The sequence below is a fragment of the Pectinophora gossypiella genome, chromosome 1 (genome assembly GCF_024362695.1).
Source record: "Pectinophora gossypiella chromosome 1, ilPecGoss1.1, whole genome shotgun sequence".
In the NCBI taxonomy this organism is placed as follows: Eukaryota; Metazoa; Arthropoda; class Insecta; order Lepidoptera; family Gelechiidae; genus Pectinophora; species Pectinophora gossypiella.
In genome coordinates this window covers 7,264,141-7,281,953 of record NC_065404.1, presented here as the reverse complement: position 1 = coordinate 7,281,953, position 17,813 = coordinate 7,264,141, and the positions used below count along the sequence as shown (strand labels likewise).

At 38.2% G+C, this 17,813-nt stretch overlaps 1 protein-coding gene across 1 annotated transcript in view; it reads right to left on the bottom strand.

Moving 5' to 3' along the window:
• The window catches only part of LOC126369267 (uncharacterized), a 152,256-nt gene that overhangs the window by 66,131 nt on the left and 68,312 nt on the right, over nucleotides 1-17,813 (bottom strand). The window contains exons 4-5 of the mRNA XM_050013628.1: nucleotides 11,866-11,924; nucleotides 8,009-8,069 (exon numbers count right to left, since the gene is read on the bottom strand). Of these exons, the coding sequence (XP_049869585.1) occupies nucleotides 8,009-8,055 (47 nt within the window). The 5' untranslated portion in view covers nucleotides 8,056-8,069; nucleotides 11,866-11,924. The remainder of the gene's footprint in view (nucleotides 1-8,008; nucleotides 8,070-11,865; nucleotides 11,925-17,813) is intronic.

The following is a 17,813-nucleotide window of genomic DNA, read 5'->3' as shown; positions in this document are numbered from 1 at the left end:
GTAATGTTCCCAGGAGTAGCGGGTAATAGCGGCGACACGACGCAATATCGAATCCTAAGCAAATTGTAAGAACGGGCCCGTCGCTCGCATTATTTACGTTTATCGCGAAATTGCGAACATTGTGTCGGGACACTTTTATATCTCGCCGAAGGAATTTGTAGCGTTTGCCGAAACTAGACAAACGAAATTCTCACAAGAGCAACTAAACATTAATACTTCTATTTTTGTCGGGTTATACAAGGAAAACTTCAAAATAGCAGAATACATTGTGTATAAAGATAAGGATAATATTAGCAATTTAGTATGCAATTTTGTGTTAATGGTTTTTCATAATTGTCAGTTTAACGGGTGAGATGTAAATGTCGGCAAGGATGTGGGAGGCGGAGGTGGTCGTTATAAGGTATAAACTTATAATTGCTTTCTGGTGAGCAAACATTTCACAACCCTCGCCAAGAAATGGATTTGTATAATTATGTTTTACTTATGTTTGCTTATTGTAAGTAATTACTTACGTACTTATTAGCAGTAGGTATATAAATGCTCATTCCTTATTTTAATTTTGTGTTATCAATAATTATACAATATCTAGAATGAGAATACTGTTTTATATGGAACATAATTTTCGTTTGCAAGTACCACCAACGACACGCGAGAGTGATGCGAGAAAAAGCGCTCAATACCACTTCCATTTACACAGAAACATCAAGTCACGTCAGTCGGTATTACAAATCGTTCACTGACGGAATTCTGAGTCTGTGGAATGTTTATTAACTTTATAGGGGTGGGGGAGTCTGAAAAGCTTTTGCGGGGTGCTGCAGCCGACCTGCGGGCCGCGCGCCGCCGGAGGGCAAACACTGTGAATAATTATGCGGCGCGGCTTACCCATGCACCGAGCACCGAGAGCCACACTAACTAAATTATACGAGTATCGCGCACAACGCTGTGTCATCCACAAGCTGCCTCCGCAAACCCAACTTATGATATACTAGCATCCTCCAAGAATGTTTCAGGTGCTTTCTGCGGCTGTTATAGCCGTATAATTCGCGGAAAAGTTTTGCATAAACACAGTTTGTTTGACTGCAAAATGGAGGCGAATTTATGCTTTGGAGATTACGAAAATAATTCGATTTATCCTGAACTTCAGTGTGTTCAGTAAGGGCTTGTTAAGTTTCCATCGGTAAACTCCGTATTTAATATATAGATACTCTCATTAGGGCATATCCGTTGATATCGTATGTAGCGAGTGGACGAAAATGACGGCCGCAAAACCATGCCACGCATGTTTTTCCGAGAGTGCTTGAGGTCCGAGGGTGCTCCGGACCAGTCCGCCGGCTGCCGGCAGCCGCTTTGATCGGCCGGTAATGGGAACGCGGACCACACTCGCGGAAACTTTCACGGGACACTGACCCACTTCTAAACGAATGTAAAAGTAATCTGTAAGGCGCCCTTTCTTTAAGAATCACGAACATAGCGACCCTAAAATAAAATGTGCTCAGAATCTTTATAAGTAGTCTATCCACGTAGAAAAGTCACGTTATCGATTTTATTTCTGACTTCCCTGAGTTATTGCGGGATACTTGGGTGGTCAGTATTTCATATTACACTGATGAATATGGCTGCTGTTTGTGCATCAAAATTATTCAAAATCTGAACTTATTTTAGTACTTATGTTTAAAAAAAATAGCTTGTTACTGGGCTTGTTAATCATAGCAAAATTCGCGTTGAGACCTACACAGATACGACAGGCAGTAAGTGTTCACCAATCGGAAATGATAATAATATAATGATTTACATAAAAAGTATAAATACCTACCTATTAATTTGAAACAATTCTACAGCTCAATAATTTTATAAGCTCCTAAGCCTTCGAAGGAAATTGGCGTTCCGATTCTCGTGAGTTCCATGTCTGTGTTGTAGAGCCAATTGTTGGTATTATTATGTTGAGGCTTTTGAAATTGTTGCCGGTTTATTCTCTGGTTGGTAATAATGCTATCTCAGTATCAGTAATAAGCCAAGTTTTCCGAGCACATTATTTTATATTGATTTGAACCTTGTGAATATTCTGTTAATAAGGCTCACGCTTCTCTATCATATTATTATTATTATAATAATAGATGTAGTGGTAAAAGCCGAGTCTCCACTCTCCATTATCCACTGCCTTTTACGTAGATCTACAGTAATTGCTAATGCTTTTTTTTAAACTTAGTAAGTACCTAAAATAAATTCATATCTTATAATACGTTAATGTAAGTAATAAGTTCATTTTCTAGATATTTGCTGCGTGTACGATTAGGCTGAGTGAAATTATGTAGATATTATATAAATAATTTACGGGATTACATGTACTTACTCAATTTATGTTATGGATTATTACGGAGTACGTCAGTAATCCTTACTAATTGCAGTCGCTCTATTTAGCTGATCGATTTTGTAGCGAATGGATATTATAATTAGTTTAACATGTCCACAAAGCGTCTAACTAGGCACAATTATAGTACTTATGTAAGTAGTATTGTATGTAATGTAGGTAAACTAATATTACGTTGTTGAATGGCTGTGTTGTTTGCAATACCTATTCAATTTCATTTCATATGCACGTTTGTTCGTGTGGTTTTACAAAACTAGCAGAAGCACGAGAAATATTCGTTTTATAAATATTTACACTTCAAAATAGTGTATTTTCTTTAATTAGCACATCAACTTTGTAGACCGTTATTGGAACTTCCCAATAAGCCTCACGAAGAGACCTATATCAGGATGCTCCACCTGCATATTTTACAATTTGACTAATGTAAATATTCAAATAATAAACTCAAAAACATAATTATATTCCAGCTTAACTGCCTATAACGAATGTATAAGTATAAGAGCATGTGTCCATTTTGCCCCTTTTGTGGTTGGGACAACTTCAGCCACATCTAACTTATAGGTAAGTATGTATACATAAATATATCTACTACTAGCATTTCCGCCTTAATATAAACGATAAGTATATAAAAGTTTACAAGTCTGGGATAGCAACAACAAGGACAATTTTACAACAAGAAGAAATTTTACCCGTTTCTAAATGCTTCCTTGAAGGGTAGTTTAATATAAGGAATTACAAGCGTAGGCCGTGTGGTTGGATGAGACACTAAGCTGCTTAAAGCCGTGCAGTGTTTTTTGCGCACAGACGCATTAAGAACGCGAAAATGCTACGTTTTGCTTTTTTATTTTACATCAATAACTACTTAAATGATTTTTTTCTGGCATTCCGCTGTGGTAGATGTAGCGTAATAACTAAATATTTTGTCCAAATAAGTAAAGTAAGTACTTTAATTATTTGTGTCATGAAATAAATAAGATACACAGTTGCTATCGGCAGGTTGTCATCCTATTATACCAATAAGTACGTCGTATATCATTCTTGGAAAACGTGCAAAATTTATGTATTTGTGTACATTTCTTTCCTACGATCAATAGCAGAAATTTGGGTTTCAATATTGAATTTAATTGAAATATAGTGTCAATTGCCAATTCAATCAATTCATCCAATTGTATATTTCTATATTTTTTTTTAATGTTTGTTGTACCTGGAGGTAAATATACAAGTATGGTTGTATTTGAGCGACTCTTCACGCACATGTGTCTATATTGTATCGAACCATTCTGCATTGACCCACAAACGAGTGGCGAAGGTGAGACCTTGCGGCCGACCAGGCAATCAAAGTTATGAGCTATTTCCTTACCGCGCATACTAGATACTGATTTACGATAGCAATTCACGTAAATAATACCTACTATCCCACAATCGCTGCAATCAATAGTTTCGTTCTAAAATATATGGTGGAGTCTACGGTACTGCGGAACCTTTTGTTTCCCTCGATTCTATTTTCATAACAACAAACAATAGGTAATTCTTAAAATGTATAGTTGAGTCGTGATGTTAACAGGTCTTTAGTTCCAAGGTTTAGTTACGTGTATGCTAGTATCAAGACGAGTAGGTACTACAGAAAATTACATTACTTATCAACTTAAAATTCGGTATGTAAGGAAAAAATAAGTTACGCTAATTCCGAGATTTCGTCTTAATTAGCCTTATTTCCCTAGTTTAAGCTCTTAAATTAGTCGGATGGTGTTTATTTTAGCAAAAATCGTGTATATACTTTTTTTGACCTTCATCTTACTTCACAAGGTTGTCTGTTTACCCAAATTGTCATTGCCAAATGCCGTTTATAATAAATATAATTTAATATGAATCTGTGTTCATCACTAGGGTAAAGTGTTCGAAGAGTGTGCGTTTAAAAACTTAATGAAATAACTCCGATAATAATTATCATCACTAACCCTCATTATATTTATTAGAAGCATAAACTCTTCAAACTTAATTTAAGAAATGAAAAATAGTAGAAATATCGTGTTTAAGTATACTATTTTATTGGGTCTAAGTACACTTAGGTACCGCCCACAGTTTGGGCACATTACCCTAACAAAACGTCAATATTTCAATTTTAATACAAATTATGCAAAGGCAAAGGCATAAACGACACGTTTTATTAAAAAAAAAATACTGCATGAAAAGCACATCTTTCATTTACTTTAACATATAAAAAATACCTTACATACCGAATTCAAGAGTTCAAGAGTTCAAGAGTTTACCTACTACAATATCATATTTTGCAGTATATTTGCTATATTGATTTTACGTGGACTACAATGTGTTTTTGGCCTAAATCTTTATATTTGCTCTTCTAATGTGTAACTAATTACGTTTTGTCATCGTGTACCATATTTTTTTCTCCCCTATCCTAACCTTACTTGTCGCAGACTTAAATTATGCGGTATTAGAGACGGCCCAATTTGGGTGAAGTTATGGTAGGCCGATGTAAATTTATAATAACGCACACGCTATGAAGGTATCCTCGGGTATTGTGCCGATCATAATTCATAAGGCTGTGGCAACGGATATAGTACGCACTGCTGTGGGTAGGAAGTTGATGGTTTGAGAATATGTTATATGGGGCGGCGAATGGAGCATAATATGCTCCTTGTTTGAAACTATTAGCACACTTATCTGTAATGGCACTCTCGACGATATTCAGTATTGGTACTCTACAGAATATGCACTGTAATATTTGAAATGAAAATAGTAATCTAGTGCAAAAATAAATACTTATGCAGAGTAACGAGTTATGCAAGTTTATCGAGGTTACCGTATGAAAACATCGTGAAGAAAACCACATTCCAGAGAAATGCATTTTTGGAGGTATGTCACCTAACCTGTATTGAGCTGGTTTTCCCTTCGCTGGTTGGAAGGTTAGACAGGCAATCGCTAGTGAAAAAAAAACCACACCTGTCAAATCTCCAGGTTAGGTAAGCGGACCCTGTGAAAAACGGGATAATGCTAGGGACATGATATCGAGGTTACCGTAAAAATGGCTTAGGCGGTTGTGCAAAAGTCGGTAGCAGTAGCGTGATAAGGTATGAATAGCGTAGGTAGCGTGCGTGACGGATCACCGAGATCAATGGAATCAAATATTCCTCGCCCCGCGAGCCCCGCGCCCGCCGGGCCCTCGTAAGAACAACACCGGCCCACATCGCGCCACCTCCATTCCATATTAAAATATTTCTCCGGTCCCCTAGAGATTGAAACTATGATTTCCACCGTATATAAGTATATATACTACTTGGCCTTTCATGAGTTTCCTCCGTGTGTGGGAGCGGCACAATATTGTTCATAGTTTCTTCGTATATCTTTCTTACCAAGGATCAAGACACGCCACAAGGAGAAGGTTTTATTGAAACAACTATAAAATAGTCATCAAAAGTTGAATGCGGTACGGGATAAACAAATAAAGTTCACTCGAGTGCGAAGTGAAGTTGCAGCTTAACAATTTAAAGTTGGTCCGAGTGCGGATGAGGTGAGAAAACGTGGCGGAAAACGAGGGCCGGGCAACATAACGGACATCAGTGATAAAGTTGCACTGAAACCTGCCCCGAGTTACTTAAACGAGCTCTAACTCTTGCTCTATACCCTAATATTGTTATAATTTTATAGACTGAAAAAGTTATGAAAGTTTCAGGTCACAACACAGCACTCGTGCTGCAAATTCATTTAACGGAGAATACAATTTTAGCTGAGATATGTTTCAAGGAGGGAGTTGCAAGCTGTGTTAATATTTGAGTTACATAATAAACATATCTGTGTGAGTGCCGCTGGATCCCTAATGAGTAGTAACCGCATCAAAGGGGAGTATCGGCGCATTCGCCGGGAGGTGTCTGCGAAGTTGTCGCGGTGGGGCCGCGCCGGCGAGCTGGCAGGGGCGGCCGGGTCGCGGCGCGGGGACAGGACGCATCGCTGCAGATGCACGCCTCCAACTTGCCTCCATCCCCATTGTTACTGTTCACTTACAACTTTTTCCCGGATTGCTAGTCTCCTGCGACCGTGTCCGCTAAGTTTACTCAACTACAAATTAACCTTGAAGTATTTCCCTTCAATGTTTCCAAGTATTCTCCAGAGCCTATCTCCTAACTTACTTAAATCTAATTAAAGCAAGATTATCTTGCGGTGGGATTTCTTAGGAATTGATCATGTAGTTTATATACCTAACCCAGCCATTACTTGATCCGAAACCATTATTCATATATTTTGTGACACCTGAGTAATAATAGCAATTTCGTTTGAGGGTAAGAGGGAGGCTGGTCCTGGGACTGGCATCGTTAAAAATATTAAAATAAGTAATTGCCCTATCAGGACTGCACCTGCCGCCCCGCGCCCTGGCCGCGCCCGTGCGAAGTTCATCATGATAAGGGAGATCGTGAACTTCTCTGCTCTATATTTATATCCCACGTAATTTATGACCAGCGTTAAATTAACCGTACGTACACGTGTCGCTCTTATGGGATTAGAAATTAACAGCTCTCGGACAGTTTTATTGCGGGGGCAAATGTTGAATGTGAGAAGTAATTATACCGGAAAAGGTCGTAAAGGTAATAAGAACTTCAATTGAAAGAGACGACAAGCGGGTGCTAAGCGGGGAAATTACTATAAATACGTAACCCGAAGCTTGTACCAATTAAGGAAAGTGCTAAATCATGTTTGGGTGGACAATTTTGCGTAATATGTCATTACCGGCCCGGCTCGGACAATATTCATCTCGCTCGAGATATTAGCCAGACAAATGAGCCAATTCCGAGTTTTTTTCTGTTACTTTTGTAAATAATGTTCTATATTAGAGCCTTTTATCTTGTTAATACTAGGATCGTTACACGTGCCATGGGCTTAATTATTTTTTAAATACTTCCCCCTTACTTATCAATAGGTATGTACGTATTATCGGTATTTGGGGCGTGGAAGATTTTTCCACGAATTCTGGTTTTCAGAGCATTCAAAGATAATGAGGCACAAAAAAGATAATATTGCCCCTGTACAAGGATATCTAAGGATGGTAGAGCAAAGACGGTCGCGCCACCAACATAACGTATGCTGTTGTATAAACGCTACCTCGCTTGGTTGCAAGACATTGTTGGTTGCTCAACCAACAAGACCTTAGTGGCGCCACCGTGGTGTCCTAGTGAGATATGGCACTAATAGTAGAGATGGTGTAGGAATGAATATTTCTGAGAAAGCCCCTTCCAACTCGACGAGGGAAGTCTCGTGTCCAACAGCGGGACGCCTAATGCTGTTACTTAACTTTTTTCCTTAATAACATGTTTGGAAATTCTTCTCCATTTTCCCGCAGGTAGGAAAAGCCTGTCTAATGATATATTATCATGATGGTTGACTAAGGAAGATATAGTGTCCAATAAAGCGACAGCTTTTATAGAATAGGTAATTCATTTGTAATGGAAAGTTGGCCTAATGATCTTTCCACGTTGGAATACGTGAGGAGTTCCCGTGTATATTATATGCAATATCCACATAGAAAACTACAAATTAATGCCTGATTATTCGTTTCTGCTAATGTTTCCTAAAAAGAGTTTTTGTGTAAGTATACATAAGTGGTATTAATTAACGAGGTGTACTCACTCGGCTCCATTTTTCCCGCCCCTATGCAGCATGCCCGCGCGTGCCATCTCACGCCCGTGCCCTGCAAAAACACGTCATCCATTAATGTCAACTAAACTGTATGGAGCTAGCACCTCCATGTACAAGGAGTCAGAGTTGGTAGATGTTTTCGGAGGATTTTATCTATTACTACTACCCATTTTTGCTTCTACTACTCTAAAGAAAGAAAGAAAGAAAACATTTATTTCCATATTGTACGCCACATTAACAAACTTACAAACTCTTTCTCTCTTTTTGGAATCTTAAGTACTTACCTTTTATTACGCTTTAATTTCCTCAATAGCTTATATAGGCACGTAAAAAATAAAAGAGACAATTATTTAGACAAAACTAAATAAATAAATTGTGTGGAATAAGACAAGATAAATTAGTATTTATTTATCGTATAAAATATTGGTCAAAGTCTTCAATATACCGAAGTCACTTTTCTACAAGCAAAGCATAAAATATTGAAATAAAATATGAAACTTGTAGAAGTTATTCACATGCGAGGAATAAATAAGATTAAATTATAACATAAATTAATACTTAGTTGGTCTACCACATTCACTGAAAGCTGGTCTGTGCGATACATTAGACTAATATTTCAGCTCACGGGATAATAGCCTTTCCTCGAAACACCTGCATATGCTTTGGTCAGAATAACTAATATGCAACGTGGTATCAGTCGTTTACATTTAACTTTAAGTCGGTATTTTTTCCCCCTTCTGTTGATTGAGGACAGGCCTGTGTCCAGCAGTGGTACGTATATAGGCTATTTATGTTATGGCCATTTTACTATCTTTTATGTGAAAGGAATATACATCAGGCGCATAAAGGGCTTACCTCTACTTCCGGCGAGTATTGTAAAAGTCAACCAATGGATCTCGCCTTGTAGTACCTTACACTTACTTAACTTACTGTAAAGGGGATAATAAGTCGGTAATCAGTCTCTATATCTCTATCTACAAGCATAGAGTAGGGAATAATACTACATACTACAAGTTAATAATCTTCTCATCACAGCAGTGGTTGAGTAAGCACAATAACGATAGGTGAAACTATATGTATGAATGTATATTAATGTATACTAAGTATATAAACTAGGCAACGATATCACAGAAAAGGAAGCTGTTAAATTCCCACTAGTCCGTCCTTTATTAATTCCTGATTTTCTCCTCCACGCGTAGTCCTTCCCGCATCTTTACTCTCACTAAATACGGTTTAAGACGGACCTTATTTATATAATACTACGTGGACGAGACATACACCAAATTATACCATTCCGTTTCCCAAGCAAATTTTTTTCCACATAAATAATGCATTTTTATTTTTACCCTCTCAAAGCGAGGCGAGTGCGTTTCGCAAATTTAAATGAGAATATGAAAATCTCATTAGTGCAAGTCTATTTTTATGAAATTATAATCTGATTTTGAATATATTTCTACAAAATGGGATTTTCTTTTTGTCCGAGGAGGGATTGTGCCTCTACATCATGATTAATGTGTTCAAAAATGTTTCGATTCGGTGACATTTATGAGAGCCAACGGCGGCGGTTTGGTTTGTTGCAAGGTTAGTCATTAATTATAAGAGTGATTAAGATTTATGAAGTATCTACTAAATAATGAAATATTTATAAATTAAATAATAGAATGTAAAGGTATTAGAGAATACCTCTATAATTAACGAATGTCCCCTAAATGGCAAAGTAGATTGAATCGTAAATAATAGTTGTAAATTAACATTTTAATCAGCGATTTATTTACATAGCTAGCTGTAGATATTTCAGTGTCAAAGTGCTTTTCGTCTAAATTGCGTTGTCTGTGAGACGATAGGTAGACAAAGCTGCGTCTCAAATTTATGACCCGCTGCTTCAGAGCTATTCGTTTTGCTTTAACAGCCAGTGACAAGTTAAATGTGTTCCTGAACATCGACGGAGAAACCTAAATATCCTCATATTTTGTGTTGAGAGTGCAGAAAATACCTATTACAAAAGTCAAAAATACATATTACAGAGATTCGTTTCATGTAATCCCGTAATTAATTAATTATTTACAGGTTACGTACACAAATCACCAGGTACTACTTTTGGTATCTCTGTCTAAACATAAATTTAATTATGATGCACAGATATTATAGTGACGGCTGCCCATCACTAGTCATCTATCACAGTCGCCTGTAATAAGTACATCACATTAAGACGGGGCGTGATCTATCGACTTCGATGACATTCCCCAGATAAGTAGAATAGAAAATTCTAAGATTGTCGTTTCATTCTCGGCCCTAAATATAACGTATTTCGACGTTTAAATTCTTCGATATAAATTAGTAAATTATTTTGAGATTAAATTATTTTTGCCTTTATTGTTTTGACCAAAAAGAAACAATCTAATTTAAATAGAGACAAGGCCTAATTACGTTGAATTCTCAGTGCGTCTTAAGGAGACGTCATTTTGTTGAAAAGTCATCCACTTCTTAAGTTCTCACCTGGAACTGCGTAATTCGTGCTCAAGTATGTTCTGTAAGTCTATTATGTTAAGACATGTTCTTAAATTCGTTAATAAAGTCACACCTAAAAATTAATAAGCCATCCAATTTCCTTCCAAACGCTTTCATTCATGGAGGTCGCATGTCGTTCCCTTAACGCAAAGGGGCGAGTAGGCCTGTGTATGAAGTTTTAAGTGGATTACAAGTGTTATTAGCTGCCTGCCATTCACCTAGCTCGGGGTTTTTCAAACTGTCCATCAAGCACGCGGAACAGAAAATAAATTATGAAAATGTCTAAAAAGATTTATAGAACAACCGCAATTAAACCGTTCTCTTCGATGCGATGGAAGATAATAGAGTCTTATAAAACAGCGATCAATTAATTTTGTCTATTATTATTATTTATTGGCTTTATGGATAAGTAGGTACTTATAGTTAAACAAAAGTTTCTTTTTTCGTAAAGATTTAATATAAATATTATTTGTGGCCGAACGCATCCCAATAAGATATACTAGTATGTCATATCGTCAAAGTATACTTAATAAATATGATTCGCGTATGAAACCGAAAGAGCAGTTTTTTGCAGATTTAGAAAGTTTGGGCATCATTGGACGACGTAGTAATACCTCGAGTGATAATTCGGCGTAGCACGCGAGGCTGCCATTACCAAGCCACACTTGTCGACGTGTGTATCGCGCCCACATTTGATTTATCACATTTTCCCTCTTACAAGCGTGATTTGCATTAGCAAAGCTTAACAACATTAAATTATGTTAGTCTAATTCACTTGTAACTTGTAAGTAATTGCGTGTTTGATGGTGTCTAGATGAGGAGTATTATATATTATGGTTATAGTCACCTTAAATTATGTGTATGTGTGCAATATCCTCTTAACGCCGAGATTTCCAGACACAATAGTTAAACAATGGGTTTTGGATTTTAAAAGAACATTCGGTCTTACGACTTTAAAGCAGCTGGATTTATCCAAATATTTTTCGTACTAAAACAAGAAAAAAGCACACATCCCCAATCTTCCGTCTAAAATTTCATGTAAATAAAGTGCAACATAAAAAAAAAGAGTAGCAAAGCATTACCAAAAGGGAATAAGCAAGTCGTAAAATGCTGATTCTGTAGGAGTACGCCGCACGGTAATGCAAAAAATCTCATGCAAACCCACTGCGGTTGTTGCGGACGTAGTTACCATGGTAACCGGGTGAAATAAACTAGTTCACTCATATTATGGAACCACAAAAACTGCAAAGCTAGGTACTTACGACTGAGATTTCTAAATATCGCGGTATAGGATTACAGTTATGCTAGGAATTTTGCAAAATCCGTTGACGTATTCTTACCTGGACATTCGATCGGGAGGTCGGAAAAGCTGTTTCATAGATTGGTTCATTCCAGATACCTGCAATAAAAGAAAACAGTATTATTAAAGGAAGCTATTGCTAAAATCATGCATTCCATAAGTACCTACTATGAGATTACGGTCTCATATAAACTGAGAGTCTTTTCTTGAAATTCATCTATTCTGCAATATATTTTTTTTATTTTAAAAATTTCGATCCGGAATTGCTATGCTATGGACACTGCATTTTAATCGCTCCGGCGGATTTCTGAAAAGTAATTGAAGCTGAAAACCAATGGTCTGAAACGAATCCAAGGCATACATGTGTGGTATTACTACAACGTATTACATAATTATTTCATTTATAGGAATGCTTTATCACATCCACGTACAACACCCACTCTTCTTCTTCTATCGTGTGGGTTGTGAGGTGGATTACCAACCCCATCAACCCTGGTTACTATTGAACCGCCAAAGGGTACGACGACGTACTTCCATCAATATGTAGTAACCGGGACCAACGGCTTAACGTGCCTTTCTGAAGCACGGATCGTCTTGCTTTCGGACAATCAGGTGATCAGCCTGTAATGTCCTAACCAAACTAGGGATCACAAAATTATATTTGTGATATATCTGTCTCTCCGGGATTCGCACCTGGGAACTCCGGATCGTGAGCCCAACGCTCAACCACTGGTCTACGGACGCTGTTACCCACTCACTTGGTGGATATTTTTACAATATTTATTATAAAAAAGAATACTTTTATCAGAGGTAAATTTAATATATGCGCAGCTATATATAATATATATGTACATTCCTGTAACATGAAAGATAAATATCAAAGCTGGACTAAAAATATATTTACACGTGCAGGAGTTTAAACCCACATCAGATGCCACAACAAGATTATTGTTCGACATAATGAGACATAATTAAAGGATTAATTTTATTCGAATTTGTTTACCTACTTATTATATAAGTAGCTCTCCATAATTTGATATCGTATTGACAGAATCAGGAGTCGTCAAAAAACAATTTGCACACACAGTATTGAAGTTTTAATGTATGAGCAACAAGGTGACAAGTTACCAATTCCTTTAGGGGTGGACAGACCAACAAGTTATCCATAAAACAACACGCAGCCACTCAGATATTTATCCCAAGATTATATTTCATCATCATCATCATCACCAGCCCATTAACGTCCCCACTGCTGAGGCATGGGCCTTCCCTATGGATGGATAGGGAGATCGGGCCTTAAACCACCACGCGGGCCTAGTGCGGATTGGTGATTATTAACGACTGCTAATGCAGCCGGGACCAACGGCTAAACATGCCTTCCGAAGCACGGAGGAGCTCGAGATGAAAACTTTTTTTTGTGGTCACCCATCCTATGACCGGCCTTTGCGAAAGTTGCTTAACTTTAACAATCGCAGACCGAGCGCGTTAAACCGCTGCGCCACTGAGCTCCTCGCGTCACCGAGCTCCTCAAGATTATATTTATATTTATTAATTAAATTCTGTACTTATAAAAAAATATCACAGACAAAAATACGTCACGGAACTCCGCAGATGTCAACCAGGAGATTACACCTACGTTTGTCGTGTCTGTGTTGTCACTATACTCACTATACAGTTTATCATACGACAAAAGTGCCGAGCGTCTGCGGTTTGTCCCCTGACAACCCCAATAGGGAAAAAGGTGTGGTTATACATATATATTATTTATGTAGCTGGTGAGAAGTGGTTGTATATTATACACCTAGTAGTACACATCTTACTATACACCTCTGTGTACCTCGTCAGGTACCTATACTTTGATCATATGTTATGTTATTTAGGCTTTTTAAAGTAATTATTAGTTAGGTAGGCATTGCGGCCCTTGAACACGTGCTTAGTGCTCATTATGATTTCATAATAGGTAATTGAGTACAGTTTTAGTTCAGACGCTTAGGAACGGTACTGAAAACTATCGGCGTTCGAAGGACGCAATATACGATCCCGACGACCCGATTACTCTAGCCATAGAGGCAATTAGCTCGCAAACAAACACTTCAGAACCCCGATACCAACCCCGCCGACAAGGTTGACAATTTCCCTCATTCAGCGCTTATACCCACTAGGGTCGATTAATCCTTTCAAATAGAATCCGCTCAGACGACGCTCTGAGCTGAGGTTCACGCCCTGCCTTAAATTTTGTACCGTGTGAGCGCCCTCAGCGCTCCCCATTTGTCCGGCCAAGCAGTTAATGCTTAAACGTCAGTTATGATTAAACATCTACTTTCTTGGCTTGACTTATTGTGCATTTGCCTCGGATGATATTCAATACTTGGTCGGACAAATGTAGAGCGTGGAGGTCGTTCATGGGAGTTTTTATTTATTGTGTTTTTTATGTTTCTTTTCGGAAACAATGGATATTTATAGATTTATTTCGGTCGCAAAGTGTTGTTGTTTTATTAGTTTCCAGTCTATCGTTTATTTATCAAATTGAGGCCGAGTGAAGCGCTCAGCTTGTCCTAATAACACGAATCCCGATGACCCATTTGCCAGTCGACCTGTTTGCAGACCACTTCATTCTCCAATCCTTCAATTTGTTAACACCTGAGTAGATTATCAAACTGGTTGATGGATCAGTCGCGGCCCAGGTGTTACGGACACCCAAATGGCAGAGCCTAATAGTAGGCCATTTATTTTGCAAGATGTTTTAAAGAGATCTCTATTTATCAACACTTCATCTAAATATATAAAAGGAGAAACTGACTGACTGACATATCAACGCACAGCCTAAACGGCTGCACGTAGGCACTTGAAATTTGGAAGAGACGTAGCTTAGGTACCGTAGAGGTGCACTAAGAAACGAATTCCCGGAATTCCCACGGGAACGGGAATTAGCGGGAAAATCCTTTTGTATGAAAAATCTAAACCGCTTAAGTTAGTCGCTTGAAATTTGGCATGCAGGTACCTTAGTTAACTTAAAGCTTAGTTGCAACAGGATATTGCAAAATTCCCACGGAAACGGGAGTTAGCTGGAAAAAACATTTGTATGAAAAAATCGAAACCGCGTAAGATAGATGTTTTCAATCTAGCATGCATGCATACCTTAGTAAATATAAAGTTTAGTTATGGCTGTATTTTGAAAAAAAAATGTATAAGTTAGGTGCTTGAAATTTGATATGCACTCCCACACACACAAAGATCTCTCTTTTATAACACGCCACGCGGACGAAGTCGCGGGCTAAAGCTAGTCAGAGTATATACCAGCGGTGAAGAAGTTGGGCCAATAGGGACCCGTTCTTTGGCAAAGTTGAAAATATGTAAATGTTACGAGTCGGAAGAGTAGTCTTTGGTTTTTATCGTCCTTGTTGTCATCTAAGATGTGCAAAAGTGCGAGTTTGAAATACGTATACATTCTTGTTATTGTTCATAATTGTGGGTACATAATGTTTACACATCAAGGGTTAAGTCATACCGTAAGTATAATGTGCGTTGGGGCCCTGTATTCCAGGCACCAGCGCCCTCCTCCAGATTGCAGGTGAAAATTTAACTTAATATACATTAACATTTTAAAAATTCTGTAGGTATACAATACATGGCTATTACAAATAACAAATGCTTATATATTACTGGAGGGAATTCGTATTTGTATGAGGTAAAGGTAAGAAAAGTTGTATTCGCTCATCTCGGGGCGCTGGGGACAACGTATAAACTTATAAAGGTCGTTTATGATCAACCAGAATTGTGGCTCTTCACGCCGCACCTGTGGTTACAATAAAATGTTTTATAGCCAACAAAATAAGCTGCGCGAAGTTTCAAGCCGTTCACCCTTCTGCCCGATAAATCATTTACAACTGTATTTTGCGCTGTCTGGCTTTTATATTTTAGTTTGATTTAAAAAGTTCAGTTTTATACGTTGGAATAAAACATTGTGAAACAAAAACAATACTTAAGTACATTAGTTTCAAATACGGAAGAATTAAACATGGGTGCAGATCTCGGGCCTATGGAGTCCCGGGCTTTTGAAAGGCGTGCCCGGGGCCGAAGCCAACACGTTGAGGTCCCTTAAGACAATTTAATATAAATATTGTAATTCTAAATAATAATAACGATTAATTATTGTTAATAAGAGCTAAATGTACAATGGACTAGCCAGAGCAAATTAGTATATGTACAATTATATCAACCCACTACTAGAAAATAGAGAGGTTCATGCTTCATTGTTAAGGAGACCGCACTAATAGGCAGCGTTCCTCAACCAACCACATGATTTTGAGGGAGCGAACACGGTCCCTATTACTGTATATGACCAATTTCATCGGAGTTCTTTTCTCCACCGGAAGGCTACCTTTCCCGCTCCATTGACAGTGTTCACTTTGTGTCGATATAGAGTTATGAACGAGGACAGGAATGTAGATAATTTACAGCGGAAGTCGGCACAAAGCATTCCCGGCACGCGACCTACATCCTGGGCCCATTCGATACAAACTTCTGTAACAAGTTACATCCACGCGCCTGCCAATGCGTGCTATACGTGTATGTTATACTCATGGAGTTTGTAACCCCATTCTCCAAACTAACTGATACAAACGTTCTGATTGAATTTTAGCACTTTTTCACTCCCCGAGGTACCATTACGAACAACATTTTTCATTGGTGCGTATACTTACCAACTGATCTTTGAAACGTCAAAATGGGTAGGTCTTAATAACTTCATAGGTCATTAACACAAATGTGAGACAGACCATGATTGTGAAGATTACCAACTGCTCAGTTAATTGGACTACTTATTGGAAAATTTAAAGAAAAAACTGAATGGTGAACATATAAAGATGTTACGATAGTTTCATAATTCAAAAAGAAAATTCTTGCTCATTAGCAAAGAATTCACCAACATGTTGCATATTCACGCATGGCCGCGGCTTATTCAACTCAGTCGGCTAACACCGGCGTTAATGGTCTTAATCCCTGTTGCGTGCTATATCCTCCTGCGCTGCCCCAGTTGCCGACAATGGAGAGAGCTATTACACCCGGCCATGTGTGTTAACCAGTTTAGTTCCTGCTTCCCGCGGACAATGAAAAATAAAAGCAAAATAAAAGGTAAAACAGGCCAGTAATAGTAGGCCGCACCGCTCGCGACAACCTGTCCGGGTCGCTTGACACCAGAAAACTGCATTGCATCATTTAATTATGAACACTGCAGGTAATGAAACGTTTCGTACTACCGGGCGAATGCCTCCTGCCATTGTAGATTAAATAATTTCAGCTCCAGTTATTTAAATGAATTACTTAACTTATCCTATAAACAGACAGGAATTTGTGCCGGAACGTGAACATTATTTGCTACCGTATTTTTTGGAATATCAAAATGATATTTTTATTTTATGGGCATAACGAATATTAAAAGAACGTGATCATATTTTTGTCTGAGGCTATTTAACGTGAGGTCAGCTCTTCTGGAGCAAATTTTATAGCTCTTTTGATTATCCTGTCCTCACCTTGAATGTAGGTCAAGGTTTATGTGCACACTCCGCAGAGACTTATCCTATTTCGGATTCGTTTAGCGACTAGCATTGTGTTCTAGTATAGTTAGGCACGGTTTATGTAGTTTATAATGCAAACTGTGTTTACGTATGTAACGTTAAATGTAATTTATGTTCATAAGAGTTAATTCGCGTTTCCTCGTTTAGTTGCGAGTGGGAGGGTGCTCGGTGCTCGGGCGATAGAATGCAACGATGAGCAGCATTTACTTGCAATTGCAGGGGAGCCTCTTATCGGAAGCCACTGCGCGCCCGCGCCCGCCGGCCGCAATCTGATTGTGCACCCGCCGTGCTTCACATTCCCACGTTTTGCAAATAATACCTTCAATTTCTACAAACAAAAGACCAAAGAACACATCCAACGGTCGCGTAATAAGGGCCCCTTTTACTGTAAGCTCTTTATGAATATTTAACC